Source organism: Rhinatrema bivittatum, chromosome 2 (genome assembly GCF_901001135.1).
Source record: "Rhinatrema bivittatum chromosome 2, aRhiBiv1.1, whole genome shotgun sequence".
Lineage (NCBI taxonomy): Eukaryota > Metazoa > Chordata > Amphibia > Gymnophiona > Rhinatrematidae > Rhinatrema > Rhinatrema bivittatum.
Genome location: NC_042616.1, coordinates 589,569,147 through 589,581,795, shown reverse-complemented (window position 1 = coordinate 589,581,795; position 12,649 = coordinate 589,569,147). Strand labels below are relative to the sequence as shown.

Sequence of the window (12,649 nt, the reverse complement as noted above, 5' to 3'; positions counted from 1 at the left end):
TGGACCCTTGGTCTGACCCCCAGTATGGCAATTTCTTATATTCTTATAAATGTTTTGTGCATATATTCTGAAAACAGCAGCTCAACAATGGAGGTTTGGCTCTGTCCTCTGTTGGGTTCAGTTTTTGTTTTCTGTATTCTTAATTGCCATTTCATTTTATTGTTGGAATTCTACTCCTGCTTGCTTAGTAGGTAAAAGACAGGTATTGTGCTTTGAGATCCTTGAAAAATGTATTTGTCTAAAAATTTGCAGTTTATCTAGGATAATTTGACTTTTGCATTATGGTCTCATGACAAAGACCAATATGCATTTTTTTTAGGGACCTTCATTTTCAGTTTTTTGTATTTTTCCTGGGAATTTATCAATGTTTATTAGAGTGAATAAAAAAGAAGAAAATCAGTGGTAAACACTGATTTTTTTTTTTCTACTGATTTTCTCCCCATTTTTGGGAGAAATTTAGCACAATGACTGAGAGAGGTGAGGATTCCAAACGTTATGGTATACTGAAGCAGTGTGTGCTGTCTTGTAGCACTGAATGGGTCAGTAGAAGTGTTGGTATGCTTGAGAAAATGGGGAGATAGCCCTGGCTCCACCCTGTGCAACTAAAGAGCAGTGGAGTATGGCTCCACCCTGTGCAAGCAAACCCTGGCTCCACCCTGTGCAAGTAAAGAGCAGTGGACTATGAACCAGGAGACCAGAGTTTAAGTCCAGCTGTCACTCCTTATTACCTTGGGCAAGTCACTTTACCATCCATTGCCTCAGGTACAAAAACTTAGATTGTAAGCCCTCTGGGGATAGAAAAATACCTACAGTACCTGAATGTAAACTGGTGTGATATCTCAATTGAGATTGAATGTTGGTATATAAAAATAATTTAAAAAAAAAAAAAGTTTTAGCAATCACCAGTAGAGTTTTAGCAAAATTGTTGAGGGTTGAATTTGTTGTAGGCTAATATTAGCCCTATTTTTTTTGTCAAATGTCATGATGTACAAACATAATCTTATCCTTGTGCGTATTAGTTTATTTTACTCTATTATGTACATAGAGTATGAGAAAATTTTCAAGTCATCTTTCTTGAATTGTATATTTAGTTTTTAGGTGCTCAGAGCCTTCCAGTCTACATGGTGGATTGCAGTAATACTGGAACAGGAATTTTAACCGGCCCAGCAGTGCATGTACAAAGTCTAAAGAAAGATCATATACTAAAAGCAAGGATTGAAATACCTGTAAGTAATGTATTTTTGTATTAACATTGAGGAACAAAATGAAGAGATATGGGAAATGTTATTTATATTGCTCTAATCAAAACAAACACCCAGGGAAGGAAGCATTCTTGTATTCCTGTACATACCCAGATCAGTCCAGACAGTGGGTTGAGCCTCCTTTCCAGCAGGTGGAGACAGACTAAAACTTGAAGGATGCCCTATATCAGGACAGAGCCTATCCTCTAACCCTTCAGTATTCGTCTGTCTCCAGCAGGTGCAGCATCTCCCCTTCGGTTCTCTGCTGTAGGCTAGTCAGCCTTTTTCTTCTTTCTTTGCTAGGCTCAAGCAAGTATTTCTTGTCAAAAAAAAAAAAACTAGAAGGGAATTTTGCCTTCTTTTTAGTGATTTTTCCTGTTTCTGTGTGGGAGGCGGTGCCGTCTCCCAGCTCTTGCCCGGCTCGGGGGCTTTGCCCCTTTTGCAGGAGGGGGTTCCCTGCATAGCCTGAGTCCGTGGACGCTTCCAGGTGTGGGGACCGACGCTCTCTGGGCCTCGTTCCCCCCCATCTGGCTGCCGAGAGGGTTTTGAACCTGCTGCTGCGCTCAGTAAAAAAAACAAAACAAAACATTAGTTTCAAACTTTAAATAAGTTGCAGGTACTCACCTACCTCTAACTTATTGGCAGCAGTTGACCAGCTTTTTTCAATTTTTTCTGGTCAGAGTAGGCCTAGAACCGGCAGACAGACAAGCAGAAGGCAGCAGGTTTCCCTCCTGCTCTCTCCTGCTATGCAGGCTGTCAATCAAGCTTTTTTTCAGCTTTTTTTTCTTCAGCCGCGACTTAGCTATGTCCCGGCAGTCTGCCTGCCTTTCTTGTGGGCTGCCTTCTTCGCGTTTTTCGCGTCAGGGCCTCTGCAGTGCTTGCCTGCCGGGTGGGGGGAAGGTCCCTCCTCGGCAGGACAAGCAAATTTAGCCCGGGGCTCCACTCCTCCCGGCATGGCCAGGCCTTTCCCGGGTCGGCAGAGCCCGGGAACGGCCGCCATCTTGGAGTTTTCATCAGGGCGATTTCAGTGCTCCCTGGGGCTGGGGGGCCAGATTTTTTTGATTTAACCCCCGATTTGCCCCCTGCGGGTGCCCAGGAAGGGACATCCTGATCTTCCCTCACCCCCCCCCCCCCCCCCCCCCCCCCCCCCGGCAAATCCAGGGTCCCTTTTTCAGAAGATTTCGTCCTCCTCATACACAAATCTTACTTAGCTAGCTTGCATGAGCAGGACGAAAGCCCCCCCCCCCCCCCCCCCCACCAAAAATCCCTCGCTCAGCGCCTTTGACCGCTGGACCGGCTGCGGAGCCTCGGACCAGTTAGGGTGCGGGTGGTTCCGGGGGTGCCCCCCTTCCTCCCCCCCGGTGTCTCCCGGGTCCTTGGACCCCGCTGCTTCCTCGGATTCGGCGGATGCCCTCTCCCCTAGAGGGGGATGACCCCAGAGCCCTTCGTCTTTTTCGTAAGGAGGAATTAGAGCCCCTCCTTCCCTTTGTGTTGTAGGAGCTGGGTCTGGAAAGTCCCTCCGTGGATAATCTCATGGCCTCGCTCCCTAAGGATATGAACCCGGTTCTGGGGGGGCTCCGGGCTCTGGCCTCGGCCTTTCCATTCCACCCCATGCTCAAGCTCTTATCCTTCGGGAATGGGAGGCTCCTGAGGGTTCGCTCCGGGTGGGGCATGCGATGGATAAGCTCTATCCCCTCCCGGAAGAGGGCTTGGAGCTGCTGCGATATCCCTCGGTAGATTCCTATGTCTCTACGGTGGCCAAGCACACCACGATCCCTGTGGAAGGTTCCACGGCTTTGAAGGATCCACAAGATCGAAAGTTGGAGGCTCACCTGAAGCGCATCTTCGACCTTCTGGCCCTCGGGGTCCGAGCGTCTTGCTGTAGCAGCCTCATGATGCGGGTGGGCCTTCAGTGGGTTCAACAGTTACGCTGCACCCAGGATCTTCCGCCAGGTGAGGCAGAACAAGCCGAACGTCTGGAGGCAGTAACCGCCCATGTATTGGACGCCCTCTACGATCTGGTCCGTGTGCAGGCGAAGGCGATGGTTTCGGCAGTCGCTGCCCAGAGGCTCCTTTGGCTACGCCACTGGTCGGCTGATCAGTCCTCGAAGACTTGGCTGGGCTCGCTGCCCTTCAAAGGTAAGATGCTTTTTGGCGAGGATCTCGAGAAGCTTATGGACTCCTTGGCTGACAACAAGGTCCATAAGCTACCGGAGGACCGCCCTAAGTCTTCCCGATCCTTCGCGTCCTCCCGCTCTCGCTTCAGGGGCCAGCGTCGCTTCGCTTCTTGGGGCGAGGCGGTTCGGCGAGGGGGTCTGCTCGTGCTCAGTCCTGGTCGCAGTCCTTTCGTGGCAGGCGGCCCTTTCGCGAGGGCCAGCCGTGCGTGCCACCACCAAACCTGCCACGCAATGAAGTTCAGCTGACCCATTCCTCGGTCCTTTACCTCGGCGGCTGCCTCTCCCTATTCTTCAAGGAATGGGTCAAGATCATGTCGGATCAGTGGGTCCTCAACATTATCAAAGACGGGTACGCTTTCGAGCTCGTCAGGGAACTGCCGGATCTCTTTCTTTTTTCGCCTTGCGGACGGGCCAAGAGGGACGCGGTGGTCCAGACTCTCTCCAAGCTTCTGGATCTGGGGGCGGTGGTCCCAGTCCCGGAAAGGGAGCTTGGCGCCGGCCAGTATTCTATTTACTTCACCGTGCCCAAAAAGGACGGGTCCTTCCGCCCCATCCTGGACCTCAAGAGGGTCAATAGGGCCCTCAAGATCCCCCACTTCCGCATGGAAACCCTGCGGGCGGTCATTGCGGCGGTCCGTCTGGAGAGTTCCTTGCTTCCCTCGATCTCACAGAAGCGTACTTCCATATTCCCATCCACCGCGACTACCAGAAGTATCTCCGATTCCACATTCTCAACCAGGACTTCCAGTTTCGAGCTCTCCCCTTCAGCCTCGCGACCGCTCCTCGCACCTTCACGAAGGTCATGGTAGTAGTAGCGGCGGCCTTGCGCCGGGAGGGGATTCTCGTCCATCCCTATCTGGACGATTGGCTCATTCGGGCCAAGTCGGAGACCTCTTGCCAGTGGGCGGTGGATCACGTCCTGGAGCTCCTTGCCTCCCTCGGGTGGATAGTGAACTTTTCCAAGAGCAAGCTTCAGCCCTCCCAGGAGTTGGAATTTCTGGGAGCTCACTTCGACACCCGAGTAGGCAAGGTTTTCTTGCCACGGGCACGCGCCCTCAAGCTGATCGATCAGGTCCGGAATCTGATTGCGCTACCTTCTCCTACAGCCTGGGATTATCTCCAAGTCCTGGGATCCATGGCTTCTACCATCCACCTTGTCCCCTGGGCCTTTGCGCATATACATCCGTTGCAGAAAGCTTTGCTGTTCCGTTGGCAGCCAGTGTCGGAGCAGTTCCACGTAGTCTTTCCGTTCTTGGATTCTTCTGCCGATGAATTACAGTGGTGGCTGTCTCTTCCTCATCTTCTGCAACGGATGCCTCTTCAAGCTCCACAGTGGACGATAGTGACCATGGATGCAAGCCTGTTGGGCTGGGGTGCGGTCTGCCTTTCTCAGTCCACCCAGGGAACATGGTCGCAGATTCAGTCACGCTGGCACATCAATCGACTGGAAACTTTGGCGGTCCGCCTGGCTCTTCAGGAGTTCCTTCCCCTAGTCTGCGGCAAGGCGGTACGAGTTCTGTCCAACAACTCTAGCACAGTCGCCTACATCATTTGCCAAGGGGGCACTCGCAGTCCCCTGGTAGCCTTGGAAGCCAGCCGTCTCCTTGCTTGGGCGGAGCGTCACCTACAGTGCCTTGCGGCCTCTCACATCGCAGGCAAAGACAATGTTCAAGCTGACTTTCTCAGCCGGCAGTCACTCGATCTGGGAGAGTGGGAACTCTCGGACGCGGCCATGGCTCTGATTGTGGACAGGTGGGGTCCCCCTCACCTCGATCTCATGGCGACTCTGCGCAATGCCAAGGCCAATTGGTTCTTCAGCCGCTGGAGGGAGCATGGCGCAGAGGGCGTGGATGCTCTGGCTCTGCCTTGGCCAGCGGACGTCCTTCTGTACGTGTTTCCCCCGTGGCCTCTGGTGGGGAAAATCCTCAGGAGAATCGAGCTCCACCGGGTCCGGTGATTCTCGTCGCTCCCGAGTGGCCGCGAAGGCAGTGGTTCGCGGATCTCATCAATCTAGCGGTGGACGGGCCCCTGTGCCTCTGTCATCTTCCTCGTCTCCTCTGGCAGGGTCCTGTATTTTTCGACCAGGCCGATCGCTTCTGTCTAGCGGCCTGGCTTTTGAATGGCATCGCCTGAGGCGCAAAGGTTATAGGGAGGAGGTCATCTCTACCCTACTGCGAGCCCGGAAGCAGTCGACTTTTCTGGCCTATGTGCGCATCTGGAAGGTTTGTGAGTCCGCGTGTACGGAGGCGGGTGTCCCGGCGTGCTCCGCCTCGATCCCTTTGGTTCTTTCTTTTCTTCAGAAGGGTCTCTCTAAGGGCCTCTCCTTCAGTTCTCTACGCGTTCAAGTCTCTGCGCTCGACTCTCTCCTGGGTCGGGTGGACGGTCATGCCTTAGTGGCTCACCTGGACGTGATTCGTTTCCTGAGGGGGCGTCAGACACCTCCACCCCCCCTCTCGGGCCACATGTTCGTCGTGGAGTCTCAACCTGGTCCTTCGTGCTCTCTGTGCGGCTCCCTTTGAGCCTCTTCGCCACGCTACGCTCAAGGATCTTACTCTCAAAGCTGTCTTTCTGGTCTCTATTTCCTCTGCTCGCCGCATTTCCGAGCTTCAGGCGCTGTCCTGTCGGGAGCCCTTGCGTTTCTCGGATTCCGGGGTTTTCTCTCAGGACGGTTCCTTCCTTCTTGCCTAAGGTTGTCTCCGCTTTTCATGTCAACCAGTCGGTCGAACTCCCAGCGTTCTCTTCGGAGGAGATTGCGGGTACGGCTGGTGGCGACCTCCGTCGGCTAGATGTAAAACGAGTCTTGCTTCGCTATCTCCAGGTCACCAATGACTTCTGGGTATCGGATCATCTCTTCGTCCTTTGGAGTGGTCCCAACCGGGGTAAACAGGCTTCTAAGACCACGATTGTGCGGTGGTTGAAGGAAGCCATTTCTTCGGCGTATCTTTGTCAAGGTCGTCCGCTTCCTGAGGGTCTGAAGGCCCATTCTCTGCGTTCCCAGGCTACTTCTTGGGCGGAGAGTCAATCTGTCTCCCCGCAGGAGATTTGCAGGGCCGCCACTTGGACGTCTCTGCACACTTTTGCTCGGCACTACCATCTGGATGTACACGCTCCGGTGTTCGGTTCTTTTGGGCGGCAAGTGCTTTGAGCGGGACTGTCTCGGTCCCACCCAGTTTAGGGAAGCTTTGGTACATCCCACTGTCTGGACTGATCCGGGTACGTACAGGAAAGGAAAATTAGTTCTTACCTGTTAATTTTCGTTCCTGTAGTACCACGGATCAGTCCAGACGCCCTTCCCTGTTTGTCTTCTGTCCTCTCGAAGCTTATTTTCTTCCAGGTCTGCAGATTTTCCTCGTTTTTTCTTTGTGCAAGATTACTGAGCAATTACACCGGAAGCCTTGGTCGTTTTCTTATACCAAGTCGATGCAAGAGCGTATACGTATTCTATGTTTTTCTACATTATTCTATATTTGCTCCGTTGAGCTTTATAGTTACTTGCTTGATCCTATTCTTGGGTTTCTTGTTTTATGCTTTGACAAACGTTATACTGAAGGGTTAGAGAATAGGCTCTGTCCTGATATAGGGCATCCTTCAAGTTTTAGTCTGTCTCCACCTGCTGGAAAGGAGGCTCAACCCATTGTCTGGACTGATCCGTGGTACTACAGGAACGAAAATTAACAGGTAAGAACTAATTTTCCTATTGGCTCTTATAATTACTTGGATTATGGCTATCTCATATTAAGTTTAAGCAAAGAATCTGCCAACCAGTTAATTCATTTGAAGTCTTATGTAAATTTTATATTTTGTTTTTCTTTATAGTAACAATGATGGCAGAAAAGGACCAAATGGTCCATCCAGACTGCCCAGCAAGCTTCTTATGGTAGTATCTGCCATGCCATACAGGTTACTCCCATGTTTCTCTTAGGGGTAGCAACTGCCACGCCATTCAATTATTCCCAAGTCTTATGATAACCCATAAAAAATTTACTATTAGCAACATTTTTACTGGGTGATGAGCTTTCTTGAAAATTCAGACTGTGCTCATGTATTTTGCTATGGGCTTGGCCTTAGCAGTCCTGTGCTTTTTCACTTATGTCTGCATATCAGTACCCTAAATCATAAAAGTCAGGACCTATGTTAAGAAAATGCCATACTGGGTCAGACCAAGGGTCCATCAAGCCCAGCATTCTGTTTCCAACAGTGGCCAATCCAGGTCATAAGAACCTGGCAAGTACCAAAAACTAAGTCTATTCCATGTTACCATTGCTAATGGCAGTGGCTATTCTCTAAGTGAACTTAATAGCAGGTAATGGACTTCTCCTCCAAGAACTTATTCAATCCTTTTTTAAACACAGCTATACTAACTGCACTAACCACATCCTCTGGCAACAAATTCCAGAGTTTAATTGGGCGTTGAGTAAAAAAGAACTTTCTCCGATTAGTTTTAAATGTGCCCCATACTAACTTCATGGAGTGCCCCCTAGTCTTTCTACTATCTGAAAGAGTAAATAACCGATTCACATCTACCCGTTCTAGACCTCTCATGATTTTAAACACCTCTATCATATCCCCCCTCAGTCGTCTCTTCTCCAAGCTGAAAAGTCCTAACCTCTTTAGTCTTTCTTCATAGGGGAGCTGTTCCATTCCCCTTATCATTTTGGTAGCCCTTCTCTGTACCTTCTCCATCGCAATTATATCTTTTTTGAGATGCGGCGACCAGAATTGTACACAGTATTCAAGGTGCGGTCTCACCATGGAGCGATACAGAGGCATTATGACATTTTCCGTTTTATTCACCATTCCCTTTCTAATAATTCCCAACATTCTGTTTGCTTTTTTGACTGCCACAGCAACCTGTACCAACGATTTCAATGTGTTATCCACTGTGACACCTAGATCTCTTTCTTGGCTTGTAGCACCTAATATGGAACCCAACATTGTGTAATTATAGCATGGGTTATTTTTCCCTATATGCATCACCTTGCACTTATCCACATTAAATTTCATCTGCCATTTGGATGCCCAATTTTCCAGTCTCACAAGGTCTTCCTGCAATTTATCACAATCTGCTTGTGATTTAACTACTCTGAACAATTTTGTGTCATCTGCAAATTTGATTATCTCACTCGTCGTATTTCTTTCCAGATCATTTATAAATATATTGAAAAGTAAGGGTCCCAATACAGATCCCTGAGGCACTCTACTGTCCACTCCCTTCCATGAGAAAATTGCCCATTTAATCCTACTCTCTGTTTCCTGTCTTTTAGCCAGTTTGCAATCCACGAAAGGACATCGCCACCTATCCCATGACTTTTTACTTTTCCTAGAAGCCTCTCATGAAGAACTTTGTCAAACGCCTTCTGAAAATCCAAGTATACTATATCTACCGGTTCACCTTTATCCACATGTTTATTAACTCCTTCAAAAAAGTGAAGCAGATTTGTAAGGCAAGACTTGCCCTGGGTAAAGCCATGTTGACTTTGATCCATTAAACCATGTCTTTCTATATGTTCTGTGATTTTGATGTTTAGAACACTTTCCACTATTTTTCCTGGCACTGAAGTCAGGCTAACCGGTCTGTAGTTTCCCGGATCGCCCCTGGAGCCCTTTTTAAATATTGGGGTTACATTTGCTATCCTCCAGTCTTCAAGTACAACGGATGATTTTAATGATAAGTTACAAATTTTTACTAATAGGTCTGAAATTTCATTTTTTAGTTCCTTCAGAACTCTGGGGTGTATACCATCCGGTCCAGGTGATTTACTACTCTTCAGTTTGTCAATCAGGCCTACCACATCTTCTACGTTCACCATGATTTGATTCAGTCCATCTGAATCATTACCCATGAAAACCTTCTCCATTACGGGTACCTCCCCAACATCCTCTTCAGTAAATACCGAAGCAAAGAAATCATTTAATCTTTCCGCGATGGCCTTATCTTCTCTAAGTGCCCCTTTAACCCCTCGATCATCTAACGGTCCAACTGACTCCCTCACAGGCTTTCTGCTTCGGATATATTTAAAAAAGTTTTTACTGTGAGTTTTTGTCTCTACTGCCAACTTCTTTTCAAATTCTCTCTTAGCCTGTCTTATCAATGTCTTACATTTAACTTGCCAATGTTTATGCTTTATCCTATTTTCTTCTGTTGGATCCTTCTTCCAATTTTTGAATGAAGATCTTTTGGCTAAAATAGTTTCTTTCACCTCCCCTTTTAACCATGCCGGTAATCGTTTTGCCTTCTTTCCACCTTTCTTAATGTGTGGAATACATCTGGACTGTGCTTCTAGAATGGTATTTTTTAACAATGACCACGCTTCTTGGACATTTTTTACTTTTGTAGCTGCTCCTTTCAGTTTTTTTCTAACAATTTTTCTCATTTTATCAAAGTTTCCCTTTTGAAAGTTTAGCACGAGAGCCTTGGATTTGCACACTGTTCTTTTTCCAGTCATTAAATCCAATTTGATCATATTATGATCACTATTGCCAAGTGGCCCCACCACCGTTACCTCTCTCACCAAGTCCTGTGCTCCACTGAGAATTAGATCTAAAATTGCTCCCTCTCTCGTCGGTTCCTGAACCAATTGCTCCATAAAGCTATCATTTATTTCATCCAGGAACGTTATCTCTCTAGCGTGACCCGATGATACATTTACCCAGTTTTTACATACATGTTCATTGTAAAGCCTTTTGTGGCTGAATTACTGTTTTACTGTAAACCGAGGTGATGTGCATTACGTACCGTGGTATATAAAAAACGATAAATAAATAAAATAAAATACTGGTATTCTCCTAGGACAAGCAGGATGGTAGTCCTCCCACATGGATAACATCATCTGATGGAGTCCAGCATGGAAAACTGAGCATGCCCAGCATGCCATTATCCATGCATCCACACGGGGGTCCCTCTTCAGTCTCTTTCACGGAGCTATCGTCTCACGGTTGTGGAGCTTGTACTCTGTTTTTGGTATTGGAAAGCTTTTTCTCAGTTGATTCTTCGACTTTCCTGTGCTGTATCCCTCTCCATTCCTCCGGCTTAATTGGGTGGCATGGTAAATTTTCTTCCTTCTGTGTGGTTGATTCCTGGTGGTGTTTCCTTCAGTGCCTGCCATCGACCGCGCGTTGGGTCTTTTATTATGGCATTGTTGGGTTTTCATCGGTGCCCCAGAGCTCTGATGTTTGTATCCTCTGCCTGGGAGCATCTCACAAAGTTTGGGGGTGTCGTTTTTGTGACCAGATGACCTCCAAGGGTCGGCACGCCTACCTGGATAAAATGGAGAAGCTCTTTGGCTCGAAGAAGTCTGAACCCTTGACTCTGGCATCGGGGGTATAGACTCCGAAAGGCCGAGGAGAACTGATGGACACCAAACCTTTGCTGTCCACCCCTGCACCGGGGCCCTCAATGGAGCTAGGTGCCGGGGATTGACTGTCATCAGCCTCCGCGGTCGAGGACTTCTGGATCGTATCCTTCCTTTTTGGTGCCAGGGAAAGACTGGACCGAGCACTGGAAGTCCAGGAAATATTGCCACCGGCCTCCATCTTCGTATGGTAGTGGGCTTGGGTTGTCACAGGCACCTGCTTTGATGCCCCCGATGCGATCACACAGAGAGTAAGCACCACCCTCCATCAAACCCTGGAGTCCCAGGCATTCCCCACTGCTGCTGGTGCTCGGCACCAATGCCCCTCTGAGCTCCGAGGGAGGTGATGCCTCCCCCTCCTCCGTCCGTCCTGTCTTTGGCATATTCCCAAGAGGTGTTGGAATGCCGGGTGCAACTAGCGGTCATCCAAGCCCTGCAGGGCATCAAGCCGCTGGCCCCACCAGTTCCCGGAGCTTGTGCCCTCTGTTAACACTGATACTTGAGCGCTTAGGCGTCCTTTTTGGCATTCTCCCCACGCAGCTGCTGCTGGTGCCTGGGGGTCTATCTCTACTCCGGTGGGCACCGTTGCCTCCTCTTTCCAGTGCTGTCCTCATTGTGGGGTCCTCAGAGGAGGAAGGCCCATTGCAGCTTGTGGCACCATTGAGGCCCTTGTTTCCGCGGCCGGTGTTGCTTGGTCTGATTCTGGTCCTTCGGGGGCCTCGATGCTCTTGATGTCCTCAGTGCCCAAGCCGCAGGGCCAGGGAAGAGCCCTTCCACGGGTGTCTCTGGGTGATCTCAGCGATGATGACTCCCTTATGACCCATTGGGTGATGCTACCTCTGAGTCTTCTTCTGATGACTCTGGGGACCTTCCCTCGGACCCATCTCCTCCAGAGGAGTGGTGTTGGTTTCCATTTGAGGACTTAACTTTTGTTGGATTCATGCGGGCGATGGCTGAAGCCATTCCCTTCCAATTTCTGATGGAAGAAGATGCCAGGCACAAAATTCTGGATGTTCTTCAGTTTGTGGATGCCCCGAAGGAGAAGTGGTGGCTGTTCCATTTCATGAGATTTTCAAGGAGCTGCTCTTTCAAATCTGGGAACACCCCATCTCTGTGCCTCCGGTGAATAGGAAGGCTGAGGCAGTGTACTTGGTCCAGCACACCTTGGGGTTTAATAAGCATAAACCAACACCAGTCGATTGTGGTGGAGTCTGCCTTAAAAAGGCCAAGTGTTCTCACACCCCTGCCTCCGCTTCTTCGGGATGGGAACACAGGTCACCTGATGCACTGGGTAGTAAGGTGTTTCAGGGCACCATGCTGATTGCCTGTATTGCTTCTTACCTTCTTACCAGCTATACATGACGCAATATTCTCAAAACCTCTGGAAGCAGGTCCAGGACCTGTTTGAGCGCTTGCCCCAGCAACAGCAAAATGCTTTTTTGACAGTCTTCCAGCAGGGTCTTGAATGTGGCAAACATGAGGTGCGTTCCACATATGATTTTGAGATGGCAGCGAGGGTAGCGACCGCGGGCATTGGGGCCCGTAGGATGGGCTGGCTCCGGGCTTCTGATCTCTGGTCAGAGTTTTAGGAGAAGCTGGCAGACCTGCCCTGTTCTGGCAAACACCTTTTTGGTGACAAGGTGAGGGATGCTGTGACTCAGTTGAAGGATCACCATGAGACCTTGCAACATCTCTCGGCCAGTACGTCTGACTTGCCGTCTTCAACCAGGAAGTCCTCTCGACAGCGCCTAAGGAAGGTCCTTTTATCATCACAGGAAATATTATCCTCCTGCCTTCATGCCCGTTCTCAGCTCATGAACTTTAGGGGCTGCCCTAGACAGCATCGGACTCTCAGCCGGCGCCCCAGACAAGCCCCACT

At 49.4% G+C, this 12,649-nt stretch overlaps 1 protein-coding gene across 1 annotated transcript in view; it reads left to right on the top strand.

Annotated features, from left to right (window-relative positions):
- The window catches only part of SMCHD1 (structural maintenance of chromosomes flexible hinge domain containing 1), a 1,156,633-nt gene that overhangs the window by 462,220 nt on the left and 681,764 nt on the right, over positions 1–12,649 (top strand). The window contains 1 exon segment of the mRNA XM_029591083.1: positions 1,092–1,226. Coding sequence (XP_029446943.1) covers positions 1,092–1,226 — 135 coding nt within the window.